The sequence below is a fragment of the Gallinula chloropus genome (assembly GCF_964237585.1).
Source record: "Gallinula chloropus genome assembly, chromosome: 8".
NCBI lineage: Eukaryota > Metazoa > Chordata > Aves > Gruiformes > Rallidae > Gallinula > Gallinula chloropus.
In genome coordinates this window covers 4,718,303-4,731,936 of record NC_140093.1, presented here as the reverse complement: position 1 = coordinate 4,731,936, position 13,634 = coordinate 4,718,303, and the positions used below count along the sequence as shown (strand labels likewise).

Genomic DNA, 13,634 nt, shown 5'->3' with positions numbered 1-13,634 from the left:
GGATTACCTCCTGTGACAGGTGGGGAACTGTGCAGGGATAACAACTGCCAGGTCATCCAGCTGTGAAATGGCATTGCTGTCTCTCCTGTGAAACTTGCTCTAAGCTCTCTTCAGTATATCATGGCTCTTGTCTGTCTGCTTTGTCCTGTTTCTGGCCAGGCCAGAGTCCACCTCCCCAAGCAGCCAGCCCAGGTGAGCTGTGTCAGCCCAGGCTGTTTTCAGCACCACCTGACATCGCTCCCTCATAAAAGGGGCTAGTTGGGGGCTGGTGCTCCTGGGTGCCTCTAGGGTAGTCTGAGAGTTGCTGAGGTGTCAGGTTGGTCCTTGTGTGGTGCAGCACTATGTGTTACTGTCAGGTTGGTAAGGGTAGTCTGTGTTATCACTGGGTGTGAGTGAAATTTTCCTTGGGCTGTTATTGTTTCACTTTTGTGGTGCTTTTGTCAGCAAACTGACCTTATCCCACCCCATGGAGGCTCTGTCTGTCTCTCCTCTGAGAGTGAGCAAGTGGCGTGTGGTGCTCAGCCACTGGTTGGGGCTGAACCACCACAGCTTATATATGGATTTGGGGATAAGGATTGGGGGGACACCATGCTTATTTTTATATTTTTAGTAAACTTGGAGTAAGCAAAGGTGCTTCAGAGTGAGGCTCTGAAAATGTGAGTTGCCAGCAGCAAGGACATATGGGAAACAGATGCAAAAATCCACATGCAAACAAACATGCTATCTGAAAAAAATCTGACGCTGTCTGGACTCTTGGAACATGTATTTGGAAAGTCCGATACGGAAGGACATGAGGTAGATGAGGCTTTTGTTCCCAGATAGGATGTTGTGGCTGTTATGATACACTGATTGAAGGGAATTTTTGCCAGCTGAGGGTCAGATTTGGGGAGTATCTTGACTGATGCAAAGCTACTATGTAGAGAGGAACACAGCTCACAACTGATGTCAAGGCATGGCCTGTGCCTGTGCGCTTTGTTACTGGAAAATGTTGCATAAGCTTAAATGGGCTACACTGGAGGAGAGAATTCACACAGTCAGGTCAGACCCAACCAGCTTCTGTCTCATCCTCATACCATGTTTGGCCTAAGGTCCAGCCTCACACCACTTATAAGCAGGGTTTCTTCTAGTGACTGATATACTCAGCAAGCCAAACCTTCAACTGTCCCTGATTTGGGGATGTTGCTTGAGGGTTCAGAAATAGGCTATTGGGAAACAGAGGTTAAGAACACCTCTCATACACCTACTGTACCTTAACTCCATGATTTCTTATTGTCTTTTCTGTGTGTTCCTTCTCCCTCACACTAGAGCTGTGTTCCACCTTCCAGTGTTACTGGATTACAGCCCTGAACTCTACCCCACTTCATATCCGTGGGGTATTCAGAAAGTTATACGTGGAGGCAGCTGACCTTAGCTATGAGATGAAGGTACCAGAAAAGGCAGTAAGGGAATCATTCTGTGTTCCCTCTGATTAGATGAACCACCCTCTGAAGAGGTGTCTGGCCTACAGTTGCACTTCTATGTGGCTAGCTTGGGCTTTCAGTCAGCAATCCCCATATTCATCTGGGCATAAATGTGAGACGTTTCCAGCATTTGAAAAATGCCCCAGGACTGTGGGAAGGAGATGCATGGAATGGGTGCGTGGTCCTAGGAAGGAGGTACGTGTTTCCTACCTGATGGCAGGGCGCAGAATCGCGTTCCCAATAATGAAGTGCACTTTTTCTAGGTTGGACATAGGTCTCTCGGAGATTGAACTGTCCTCCTGAAAAGCTTCTTCTCCACTTCTCAGCTGGTCTGTCACCTGAAAGAAACCATGCAGAACCCCCGAATGTTCTAGAAGCTTTCCATTTTACCAGGTAGCTCTCACAGAAATGAGAAACATTCCTTCGCTGTCTTTCTGGCTAAAACTCTTCCTGCACAGTGCAGGAGGAGTTAGGAACAGACCATGTTTCTTCCAGTCTCAAGCTAAGTCATAAAAGACAGTGGTGTCACAGCACTATTGCTGGTGAGGAGAACTTTCTCATGCTGTCCTGAAGAGCCTTAAGCACAGGGTCATTTTTAATCTGCTCAGGGCTTTGGGCAAACCATTCTGTAACACCAACAATTCTCAATAATAAATTGTTCTAGTGCTCAGGGGTCACTCTTCAATAGGAAGGGGTGAGGTGAATATCCCCAGTGCACACAGGCATATTTTAACCCATACACAGGGCTGCCCTTGCTTGGCAGTGGAACAAGTTCCTGGCTGGGAGGTTGCTGTCACATAACATCTGTCAGAAGGTAAAGACACCTTCCAAGAAAAAAAAAAAACAAACCAAAAAAACCTTAATGGAAGAAATTTATTTCCACCTCTTACCTTCCCTGTCAGCTTGGATGACCGTTTGAGCTTCAGGGAAGAGATCCCTTTGGAAATCTTGTTATCCTTTCTGATTTCTCTCTACAAAACACATTACCATTATAGGAAATTAGTTTAATGCACCACAAGAGTGATTCATTAAGGAAGGAAAGATGCTCAAATAGAGATGTTTCTGTTTTGTCCCCTCCTGCCAGAAGGAGCTGTGTTCCCCTTCCAAGACTGACAGGAGCTCTTTTGCACTTCTGGCATTTCAAGTTCACTAGCATGTTCTATTCTTAGAGGAACAGCACAGAAACCAAGGAAAGCAAATGAAGATACAAACATATCCTGGTCCTCTCACCATATTTGGGCTGTCATTCCTGAACTGGACCTGGGTTTTCTTGCTAAGTGTGTCATAGATCTGCGTCATCACGGAGCCACTCCTGCTGCTGGCGTTCTTGGCAAACATTGCTGGTTCTGGCAGGTCCCCCATGAACCTCAGGATGATAACCCACACAACTAGAGAAGCCTGTATTGGCAGAAAGCACAGTCAGAAACTTCCAAGGGAACCAATGGCGTCATGGTCATGTTTAGATGAGAGCATTGGCCTCTCACTAAAAGAAAGACATTGAGGTGCTGGAGTGTGTCAGAAAAAGGGCTATGGAGTTGCTAAAGGGTTTACATCACAAGTCTTGTGAGGAGCAGCTGAACAAACTGGGGTTGTTTAGCCTGGAGAAAAGGAGGCAGAGGGGAGACCTTATAACTCTCTGCAACTACCCAACAGGACATTGTATTGAGGTGGCTGCTGATCTCTTCTCCCAAGTAACAAGTGATGGGACAAGGGGAAATGGCCTCAAATTGCACTGGGTAGGTTTAGATTGGGTATTAGGGAAAATTTCTACACCAAAAGGGCTGTCTATCATTGGAACAGGCTGCCCAGGGAAGTGGTTGAGTCACCATCTCTGGAGGTGGACTGTGAAGGGAACAGGTTCAACAACAAGGAACAAGATACCAGGACGTTGTCCTTGTCATCATGGTAGAGCAGTGGGTGCCGCAGCTGCCTTCGGATATGTGTATGTGTAGATGACCCCTGGAAATAAGTAGCTGCAAACTTTGGAAAGGTGTACTCTTCCAAGCCATCCGCTTCCTCTTCCAGTTCCACGCTCATGGGAACCATATCCAGATCCACCTCATCCAGCTTGTGACGCTTTGTTTCCAAGTCCTGTGCAGAACATGAGGAAGAAACATATTTCCTTTCCCTGTATGCTCATATTCTTACTTTACATTATTTTTTTTCCTTTTCTTTTCTTGGTCATATGTCCTCCAGAATTTGTTTTTCCAGCTAACCCCAGTCATTTTTATCTGCTAGTCGGGATGACTAATTTGGGTAGTTATTTCACTGTACAGCAATTCATTAAACAGAATTGACCACCAGTGGAATTCCAACAAAGTCAGTGGACTTACACGAGGGATGAACATGACCCGTTACCAGTCCGCAGCTCTGTACCTCAAAACCCAGAGGAGCCTGTCCTTCTTGGCCTCCAATTACAGAAGGTAAAAACCCAAAGATTTTGTCCACCATTTCTTGGTCGCTGATAGCATCATTACTTGTTGGTTTACTGGCAAGAGCACTCCTCCTCTTTCTTGCTTCTGCCTCCTCTCTCTCCAGAATAGCCAGGTGTTCCTTTAAAGGTAGAAGTTTGTTAGGCATGGCTGGAACATTGTTCTGCTAGAATGAACAGGTGTGAGGATGAAACACAAAGGTGTTATGGAAGTGAAACCCCCACATTACTTTAAATTTAAACATGTTTGGTGTCAGGGGGCTGTAATAGCATCACCCATGTTTGGCTTAAGTACCAGCCCATACTGCAACCAGAAATGTGCAGGGGTTTGCCCTGTCCTATTTCATTGTTACAAACAGGTTTACAGCTACGTCTGCTTTTGATTAAACAATAGTGGTGCTCAGATCTTTGAGCAAGTCTGCAGGTGTGAGCTGGGCAAACAGTCTTGTCGGCAAAGGAACAGCCATAGCTGTTGTCAGCTGTAGCATTCAGTGTTCCACCACTAACATACTTACCCTTTCTAATCTCAGAGCTTCTTCCCTTGCTTTCACTGGTCCCAGGACTTGGATGAGGCGCTTCTCTTCTTCCAAACGGATGTTCCTGGCTTCCAGCCTGAGCTTGTTCTGGGGAGAACAGGACAGTTCTGTGACTGTTTCCACAACTGCTGAGCTGGCTTTCTTCTGCTGTTAACAAGCTGTCCACACCAGGACTTTATCACAACGTCCCAACTACAACACCCAACGTGGACTCAGTTCTAGAGCTGGCATTTTAGGGGCAGACCACAGGCAGAAATCTGCAAACTGGCTTTGTCCTATTTGTACAGCATCGGTGCAGAACAGAAATCACAGGAAGGCCTCCCATGCGCTGTGGACCACCCATGAACTAAGTGGTGGATTTTCTCTGGCACACGTGCTAAGACACACGTGAGGATTCCTGTTTGAACGGATCCCTAAGTGACATTACAGGGCCTTGCTGGAGAAATTGGTCTTCCCTTGCAGGAGTGGCTGATACACATGCACATCTTTATCTTTTTTCCTCCCTTCTCTCAAAACTGTTTCAGCTCTGTCAGTGAAGTTTTGATCCGTGATAATGAACACAGAAAGCAAATGTAAACAAGATCATCTGCTTCGAACTCTCTTTTCATACTTGACAAGAATTTAAAATAAGATATCCAAACTTAAATATCCACATCCAGTGCTGTGCTATGGCAACATGTGCTGGTCATTAAATCTCTATCAGAATTTCATAGAAACAACATGTTCACAAGGTATCTGTGAGCTTACCTCTCTCTTCATCCTCTGGTACATTTGGCGAGCAAGCATGCCCCTTGCATACGCCTGTATCACACATACAGCTTTCCTCTGCTGTGCTATCTTCTGGCGCATCAGGTAACCGCGGCACGCGGCTTGAAGCCTGATGATATGAGCCCGGGTTGCTTCATACTGTTTAGCAAGCTGTCGGCTCCGGTGGAGTGCCTGCAGGCGCCCGAAACCCAGCATAACCTGTGGGGTGTGGGGGAAAAAGACATGGTTGTGGCTCAAAAACATTGAGACTGGGATAAGTAAAAGGCAACAACATTGAGTAATTGGATAAAGACACTGGAAGGGGCTCATGCAATACTGCCCTTTATGTTTTATTTTATGCCAGTAATAGGCTTTTTAAAACTAGATTATATAGAGTTATTTTTGGGCAGTGTTCCAGGGAATGGCTTCAGAAAGTGACAGTGATAGCCTGGGATTATGATGTCAAGGGAAGGAATAGAACAGAAATAGAGCCAAGGGACGGGGGGAAGGCATGTCCTTGCAGGGATGGGTATGAGAATCCCAAGAGAAGCAGCAGAGGAGGATGGGGCAGAGTGCAGGACAACAACCTGGCTCTTCAGATAGGAGTTGCATTACTGATGTGGAATAGAAATTTTTCTGAAACTGGTGGTTTCTCCTGCCCCTCACAAATGGGCTGTATGTTAATAACCATAATCCCTGCCACGTGAGTACACAGCTCATAAGAGCCCCCAATATGGTGTATCTTTCCTCATCCAGAAAACCCACCATCTACAGCAGATTGGCCAAGATTGTTAATAAGGTGATATTGATATGATTTTCCTGGTGATGACTGATATAATGATTTTTTTTTTTTTTTTTTTTTTTTTTTTACAGATTCCTGGGTTTCCTGTAACATTGTGGAAGACACTTTATTCAGAGCAGGGTGGTGATGCACAAGTGCTAGCCTTAGACTCCTGACTAGAAGAATCGTGGGATCACCGGAGCCACGCCTGCCAGAGGTTAGTTGGGTTACTGTTTCACCAGAAAGCAGAAGTGTCCCAGGTTCAGTGACTCCTGAGAGGTCCCAGAGCCCTCTTTGGACTTTACACCCTGCCATCTTGCCTCTCCCTTCTTATGTATCTGTATTCCTAATACTCCACTTGGTCAGGCAGGACATAGTATATAAACACAGGCACACACAAATATATATAAATTATATATATGAAAACCCCAACACCCATCTCTTACCATTCTGAAATCCTTCCGGCAGCAGTAGCCTCGCCAGGCTGACTGGATGACTATAGCAGACTTCCTCTGCTTCAGAAACTGCTTCCTAAGCAAACAGACAGGTGAGGTAACAAGCAATAGGCTATTTCTGCTGCTTCTTATGATAATAGTAAAGAATAAGGTGGCAGGTTTTTTTCCTTTTATGGGGTGTTTACAGTCTGATCACAGCATTACCTGCTGTATGGGAACACTAGAGCTAGGAAAGCTGTTGTTAGTTAACTAGCTCAACTATCAACATCTTGCCAGGTACAAGTCTGAAGCTCAGCAAGGGCTGTTCTTCCTGCTTCTGAGTATCCTGAGAAAAGTATCACGTTGTAGCAGAAAGATTAGTCTGGTCGGATACTTTTGTACCACTGGCTCCAAAATTATCCTGACTTCTGAAGCATTTGGTCTGCTTGTATGTGGTGTATGCTGATGGGAAGGCCAGAATAGGGTGTTTTGCCTGAACTTTTCTGTCAATAAAGGCTTTAGGAGATTTCATGTAGGCTCAGCTCATTCTGCAAGTGAAGCAGCACCGCAGAATCAGTTGAGCTCACAAAGTGTTTCCCCACATGCTTTGCTATCCATTTGCTAACAGAAAGGATGAGACACAAGTACTGCTAACAGACCTCAATACACCTAAGCAGATTCACCTTTATTGCTGCCCAAATATTCAGAGCAACTGCAGATCGAATTCATTGCCAGGCAAGGAGGGCTCTGTAAGAACTGCAGAAACCCTTGCACCACCTGGATAAGTTAACACACACACACACACCCCCATCTGATGACCACTTGCTCCCCAGTGCCCTAACTGCCACTTCCCATGGTAAAAGCTGTCACACTGTGGCTGTCAGAAGTGGCACGTAGCTCTTGATGGTTTAAAAATAAAAGCAAGGTGATGCTTTTAAGGGAGAGGTGGTACTCTGTTAGGTAGCAGGCAGAGTTTGGGAAAAGGGGATTTTGGCATTTGTGTCATGTTTTAGAACTCTTGTTTCTCTACCATCCGGAATATTTCTAAACCAAACCAAGATTCAGTTCTATATTATGGTTCTGGTTGGGAGACACAAAGTTAGTAAGTACAAATCTTGATGTAATTTGTGTAATGAGGACAAACATTTACTTGACAGTGACTAAATTTCACTTCTGAAGATGTTTCAAACTATACCAGAGAAAATGCAAGAATTGTGTGTCTTTAGCAAAGAAAAGGGCTAGTTAGCTTCTCTCTGATTCTCTGTCTTGTATCAAAGAAGCAGCATCTTAAATAAGAAAGTCCTTATAGCTCTGAGAAGGACACAGATTCCATGGGGATTTTCTGCTTTCCAACTTCCTACTGTTTACTAAAAATATGAAATGCAAATCCTCTTTCCAGCCCTTCCTCTTCATACAAGCTGCATGTGCCAAAGCCCTGCATTTTGAAAAGCATCATGAAAATAAAGAAACTGAGCCAGAACAAATCTTTGTTCAAAACCTGTATAGATTCACTGTGCGCTGTTACATGACAAGCGCTGAATTTAGGGCTAGAGGAAGGTTTGGACTGTTACATTTCATGCTTGAAATGCCTCACAGATTGTGTTAAACTGCCCCACAAAGATTACTGCTTCAAACCAAACCAAACCAAACCAGATTGCCTTCTGTAGATCACTGACCTGTCCTTCAATCCTCTCATCACCTTCTGGATAAGAAGAACCTTGTCTCTCAGTAAATTTTGGCGTTCCAACTCCAGTATTGTATCATGATGATCCTGTTAAAACAAAGTGTGGATATGCCAGCTGAGCAGACATCCCCACAACGTCTGAAAACTGGACACAGGGTCTGAAAGAGGTCCAAAATCAGCATGACATAGTGCAATAAAAATGCATTTGTGGAACAGCAGTAGGAAGAGTGCACACCACCTGACCACACCTTGCCCGGCTGTAGCCACGAACAAGCAGATAATCTGCCTGCAGTAAGACTATTTTTACCTTGGGGAATGCCACAGACAAGGAAGTCCCCTGCAATGGCGTGCTGGTATCCTGTTCTTTCTTTTTTATACTCCCAGCTTGAGCAGAAACCAGTTCATTGCACTGTACTGTTTTAGCTGCAACACTGGAACACAGGAACAGGATCCACCTCTCCTACACATAACTGTGTCCATTAAATTACCTGACCTTTGGGAACAAAGATCCAGCCTCAGACTCAAAAGAGAGTTTACAAGAGAACCCAGTCCTTTGGATCACCGCTCTTGCACAAGGAGGTCGAGCTATACTGTGAAGCACCCAGTTTTTTCAGGAGAAGAAATAATATACTGCCCTTTCTACTTACTTTAAGGAAAATCTTGGTCTTGCCAATTTGCCAGCTTTCATCCTTGCCCAGCGCTGCTTCGGAGATTCTGATACAGCTCTGTCGAGCATCGTTCTTCAGCTGATGTGCAAAAGCATCATGGTGTTAGGGCTTGGTTGGAAACACAGCACACTATGTAAGGATCTATTGCCCTGCATTTCAAAGGGCAAAGAACAGAAACAGATGAGGTCTTAAAGACCTCTGGGCTGACAGTATAACGAATGAAAGTGGTTCAGCTCAAATAGTCAAGAGAAGGAGGAAAGTAGCCAAACATTCCAGAGTTCAAGTGTGAGGAGGATGTTAGAGACCTCAGAAGTGTGTGGTTACAGAGAAGAAACATCTGAAGGCAATGGGGATGCCATCCTACCTGGGATGTCTGTGTGGAACAAGCCAAGGATAGCTGGACCGAAAAGCACCTCTACCATTTTGGTAAAGGACCAAGTGAGTATGTAAGTATTTAGCTATAGTCACTAGGATGACAGTTAGTGTGATGACAGCTCTAATCCAAGAACTTTCTACTGTGGGAAAGACTAAAGCCTCATAAGGAATAGTTAGATTAGCCTTAAACCAGGTTTGTGCTAACATGCCTGTTGTCGAAGACCCCACGGCAGGAGAACTCTGTATCTCTCAAAGAACTCCTCAAAGCTGTAGCGAACTGGGTAGCCAGCTTTCCTGATCTGAATGGTCTCCATCATCCCCGAATATCGCAGCTGTTTGATACACAGCTCCCGGTCGAACAACTGAAAAGGAAAGCAAACAAGGAGGAGACTTAGCACTGAAAGAGGCTGCTTGAAGCTTTCCTCAGAACCTGTACTAACCTCCAGCCTCAGAGTGCCTGCAAGATGGCCAACTATGTTTTTTAAATTGCACTTCTTTAGTGCCATGAATTAATACATTACAGGTATAAACAGGTCACCCCAAAGGGTCTTCAAATTTGTGTTTATCATCAGTGGAAACAGTCCATTAACTGAAGTCTGGCTTTAGCAACAACTGTAAATTCTAGAACTGCAATTTCACATGAACAATAAGTTGTTCATATAATTTTGCAGGTCCAAATAACTGCAATAGCAACTTAGGGCATAGCCAGGCAAAACACATCATGAGTGCTGCTAGTTGCTTGTATTGCAGATTTAGGAGAGGCTCACTATGCACAGGCAGTAATTAGAAATCATTAGAAGTCACTTGACCAACACTGTACAAGTTTTAAGGTAGAACTGGGTCATGATCTCTCAAGTTCCAGCCCAGTGTCTCAGTGACAGTCTCTTTTCTTCCTCTGTAGTGTCAAAGTAAGCCATGCCACCCTTCTCAAACACCAACAGCTCTCCTATTCTCTCTCAGGCTATTTTATAGTGTGATCATTGTTGGGTCCTATTGGGTGTTTGTGTTCATTCCCTTGTTGAGGGGCTAGAAATTCTTCAGTTCTGTCTTTATCTTCACAGGAAAGGCTTTTACAACTCCTCCCAGCAATACACCTGCCTGCTCTTTTGCCATCTTTTACTCTATGATGCTTTTAGAGATGTTTTTGTAAATTAACAGTGCTGTGTCCTACCACCCTTTTTATTCTAGTAATAGCCTGTACTCCAGCTGTTCCTGGCTGAAGTACAGACACAAAATGCTACACAGCAACTGGCAGCTTTTTCTCATTAAAAAGTTTACTGAAAACAAGACCTCATATTGTTAAACCATTACCAGTGGTTTCTTGTAGTCATTCGGCTTGATGCAGCGGATGAAGTATGGCTGGCACTGCTCAAGGATTTTCATCAGCTTCTCCAGGGACTGCTTGAACTGTCCTCCCAGAGTAGAGATCCGTTTGGTCGTATCCAGGCCCTGGAAAGAGTAAGCACATGCTGACTGCTACATCATTCATTGTCATAGGGCCAATTAACAAATCTTTGTATGTTTGTACAATGGAACAGTATCCCACAGCTGCAGAAAACAAAATATTTACCTACATGGGAGCTAAATCTGCCATCTGTATCTTATTAATTTGGAGTTATTCCTGTGAAGAAACTCCACTTAGTTCTTTCACCTACTTGGGCATTAAGCTCTAGCCATGGGGTTGGCTGTGGTAGAACAAATTCCACCCGCAGGAGCCCACACAGGAGTGTCTCTTCCAACCAGGGCTGTGTTTAGTGTAGGGCCTGGGTGCCAAGCTATTATTCATGGGCGTGTGCCTGAAAGCTTGGTGAGAAACAGCCACTCCCAAAGCAGTAATAACCTCCGGGCAGACATTTTGCAACCATCTCATACTTAACTGGGAATACTAAAGATCCAGAACAGCTCATTTCTTAGGGATTAGGATGACTGATTGCCTTGCAAGCAAGGCAAACTTTTACTGGAGCATAAGGTAAGAGCCACTCTATTTATGGCTGCTTATAATGTGGTTTATGCCTCACCACTCCTGGGTTGAATTTGTTCGCAATGTAAACCCCAGGGGGATTGCACCTGGTTGCAGTGAGCTCCTGACGTCCCCACCTCCTCTGAAAGCACAGCTCCACCTATGTGTTTTTCTCATGGATCATCACAATAGGCATAAGCTTCTACCTCCTAATACAGTGCAGGTTCCAAGTACAATACAGCTAGTTTGGTTTGGGGAGCGGTGGGGCGGGGGCTTGTTTAGTTTCTTCCAAGTAAATAATTTAAAGTCCAATGGCTTCCCTCACTTTTATGGTCTTTTCAGTACCTCATTCTGCTGGTTCTTACGTTTCAGGTGTCCTTTCTAACACTCGCCACCTTCTGCTTTAGCTACAGGGCAATGCTGCCCTCCAGCGCCCAAACATTCAGAGAATCACAGAACGCTTTGGGTTGGAAGGGACCTCACGATCATTAGTTCAAACCCCCTGCCATGGGTAGGGACACCCTCCATTAGATCTGGTTGCCCAAAGCCTCGTCCAACCTGGCCTTGAACATCTCCAGGGATGGGGCTTCCACAGCCTCTCTGGGCATGCCTCTGGAAAACAGTTCTAGGAACGTTTCATAGGAGTTCTGATGCATCTTAGGGCTAGCAACCAGCTGTTTGAAGTAGATATGATAGCAGCATATATGTTTAAGCTATACAAGAGTTAAAAGCAATTTGCATTCCAAAATCTTAGAGGCCTTCCTGCTGTACCAGTAAATTAGCGGGATGGCCACACAAGTCTGAAGCTCATTCCTTCATCATCTCACACATAAAACATTGTTAAAGCTGAATTTGTTGTTGAGACAGTGGTGACTTTTGTCCCTGGTGAGTCAGGAGATCAACTCTGAGATCTTAGGACAGCAAAGTTTCTTCTGGCACGTCATTCGCTGTTCTTTGCTGTATCCTGCTCCTTGGGCTCCCCTACGGTGGCCCAAGGTGTTTGAAATTAATAGGGGGTTTTCAGCTAACTTTTGTGCTTTTTGAAATAGGTGGTAGCCCACGTTTAGTGCCTTCTTTCTTGACATGCTGATGTGCTTTCTAAATCTAAGGAAAGGTTTTTTTCCAGTAACACAACCTCATTTGTAGAGGCAAAAAATATATGAGCATTAGAGCAATATGGATAGACTTGATATTTAGTCTGAAGGTATTTATAGTATTTAAGAGGTACTAAGCCAGTTCTCTGTTGCTGCTTGTATCATTTCTGACACTTATCTCCCCCAGGTTGTTTACCTGTCCATGGCCAGATGTTCTGGACAGCAGAAAGCCACATTGGGATAAAGGCTGAGGAAGAAAGGACAGAATCAGAAAACAAAGCCAGAAGAATAGACAGATTACAGGTGAGACAGCAAGCTGTTCCATACCCTGGCAGGAAAACTCAATATATAGACATTAGGTACCTTAATGACACTGGGTAGTTAAATGCTCAGAAGTCAAGGTATATGAAAGTTGCAGCAGGGCAGAGAACTTGAACTCTGCCTCAGTCCACTGTTCCAGCACATTGCACTTCACAAGCTCATTTCCACAAGGCACAGGCCAAGATGCCATGGAGCGCAGGTGATTGTGTGATAATTAGCACCCACAGACTAAAGGGAGAGCTAAAGTCACAGCCATAAGTGGGGCAGTGAGACTGTCTACAGGTGACACTGGGAACTGGACACAGAGTGTCTTTGTGTGCCAGCACAGCTATGTGCTCTGTTGTGCTAACCTGGCAGCCCTCTGCAAGAAGGCGGCCAGGGCCCTCCTGCTAGTTTCCCAGTCAGACTGTGGCATTACTGTCACAGCAGACTGGCTGTGTGTGCAGTGTGACAGCAGAGCTGGGGTCTGGGTGGGCACTGGCTTTGCACTGCTGCCTTGTTCCATTCCAACGGACCTTTTGCACTACAGTTTCCTCCTACTAATGTACCCCTACACTGGTGGTGTGGATGCCCAGGCAGGCACACAGCAAACCCATCCAGTTATGTGTGGAGGTAGCACAACTCATGCGTCTGTGACAGCCTGCAGGCATGGCCTGTGTCCTGGGAGGCAGGACTGACATTATGCTTGTTCACAGCATGAACACCAGACCCTGACTTTTCCTGCAGACTCCTTTGCAGAAATTAGTTGAATGAGATGACTGGGGATTTGTAGAGACAGTGCAGAAGAAAGAGGAGGTCGACAATAGTCACAGCCTAGGGGAAGGGAGGAGAGATTAATTGTTTCTGCAACCCAGTGCCAGTAAAGCCAACCTTGTAGGCCTGGTCAGCTCCAAGATGCCGGATGGTCCCACGTCCCAGACTAGGCGTGGTTGTTTCCACCTGGAAAATCTCTCTCAGGAATTTGTTTTTGGAGGAATGAACCGCTTGCATCACATTAGCACTCAGTGTGTCCCGATTTTTCTCCAGGAAATCTATATGATGGAAACAAAATCAGCACCTCAGTCACCTCTGCAGCCTGCTGGCTCCAGCACCATTCTGTCTAGCTAAAATCCACTTAATTTACAGTGACCTGCAGATTAGTTC

The 13,634-nt window shown here is 45.2% G+C and overlaps 1 protein-coding gene across 1 annotated transcript in view; it reads right to left on the bottom strand.

Annotated features, from left to right (window-relative positions):
- The window catches only part of MYO7B (myosin VIIB), a gene marked incomplete at both ends in the record, with an annotated part of 43,483 nt that overhangs the window by 19,306 nt on the left and 10,543 nt on the right, over nucleotides 1-13,634 (bottom strand). Inside the window, 13 exons of the mRNA XM_084267439.1 lie at nucleotides 1,671-1,798; nucleotides 2,351-2,431; nucleotides 2,691-2,858; nucleotides 3,342-3,551; nucleotides 3,837-4,013; nucleotides 4,407-4,514; nucleotides 5,175-5,393; nucleotides 6,402-6,486; nucleotides 8,066-8,160; nucleotides 8,721-8,819; nucleotides 9,326-9,478; nucleotides 10,428-10,565; nucleotides 13,362-13,522. Coding sequence (XP_084123565.1) covers nucleotides 1,671-1,798; nucleotides 2,351-2,431; nucleotides 2,691-2,858; nucleotides 3,342-3,551; nucleotides 3,837-4,013; nucleotides 4,407-4,514; nucleotides 5,175-5,393; nucleotides 6,402-6,486; nucleotides 8,066-8,160; nucleotides 8,721-8,819; nucleotides 9,326-9,478; nucleotides 10,428-10,565; nucleotides 13,362-13,522 — 1,822 coding nt within the window. The remainder of the gene's footprint in view (nucleotides 1-1,670; nucleotides 1,799-2,350; nucleotides 2,432-2,690; nucleotides 2,859-3,341; nucleotides 3,552-3,836; nucleotides 4,014-4,406; nucleotides 4,515-5,174; nucleotides 5,394-6,401; nucleotides 6,487-8,065; nucleotides 8,161-8,720; nucleotides 8,820-9,325; nucleotides 9,479-10,427; nucleotides 10,566-13,361; nucleotides 13,523-13,634) is intronic.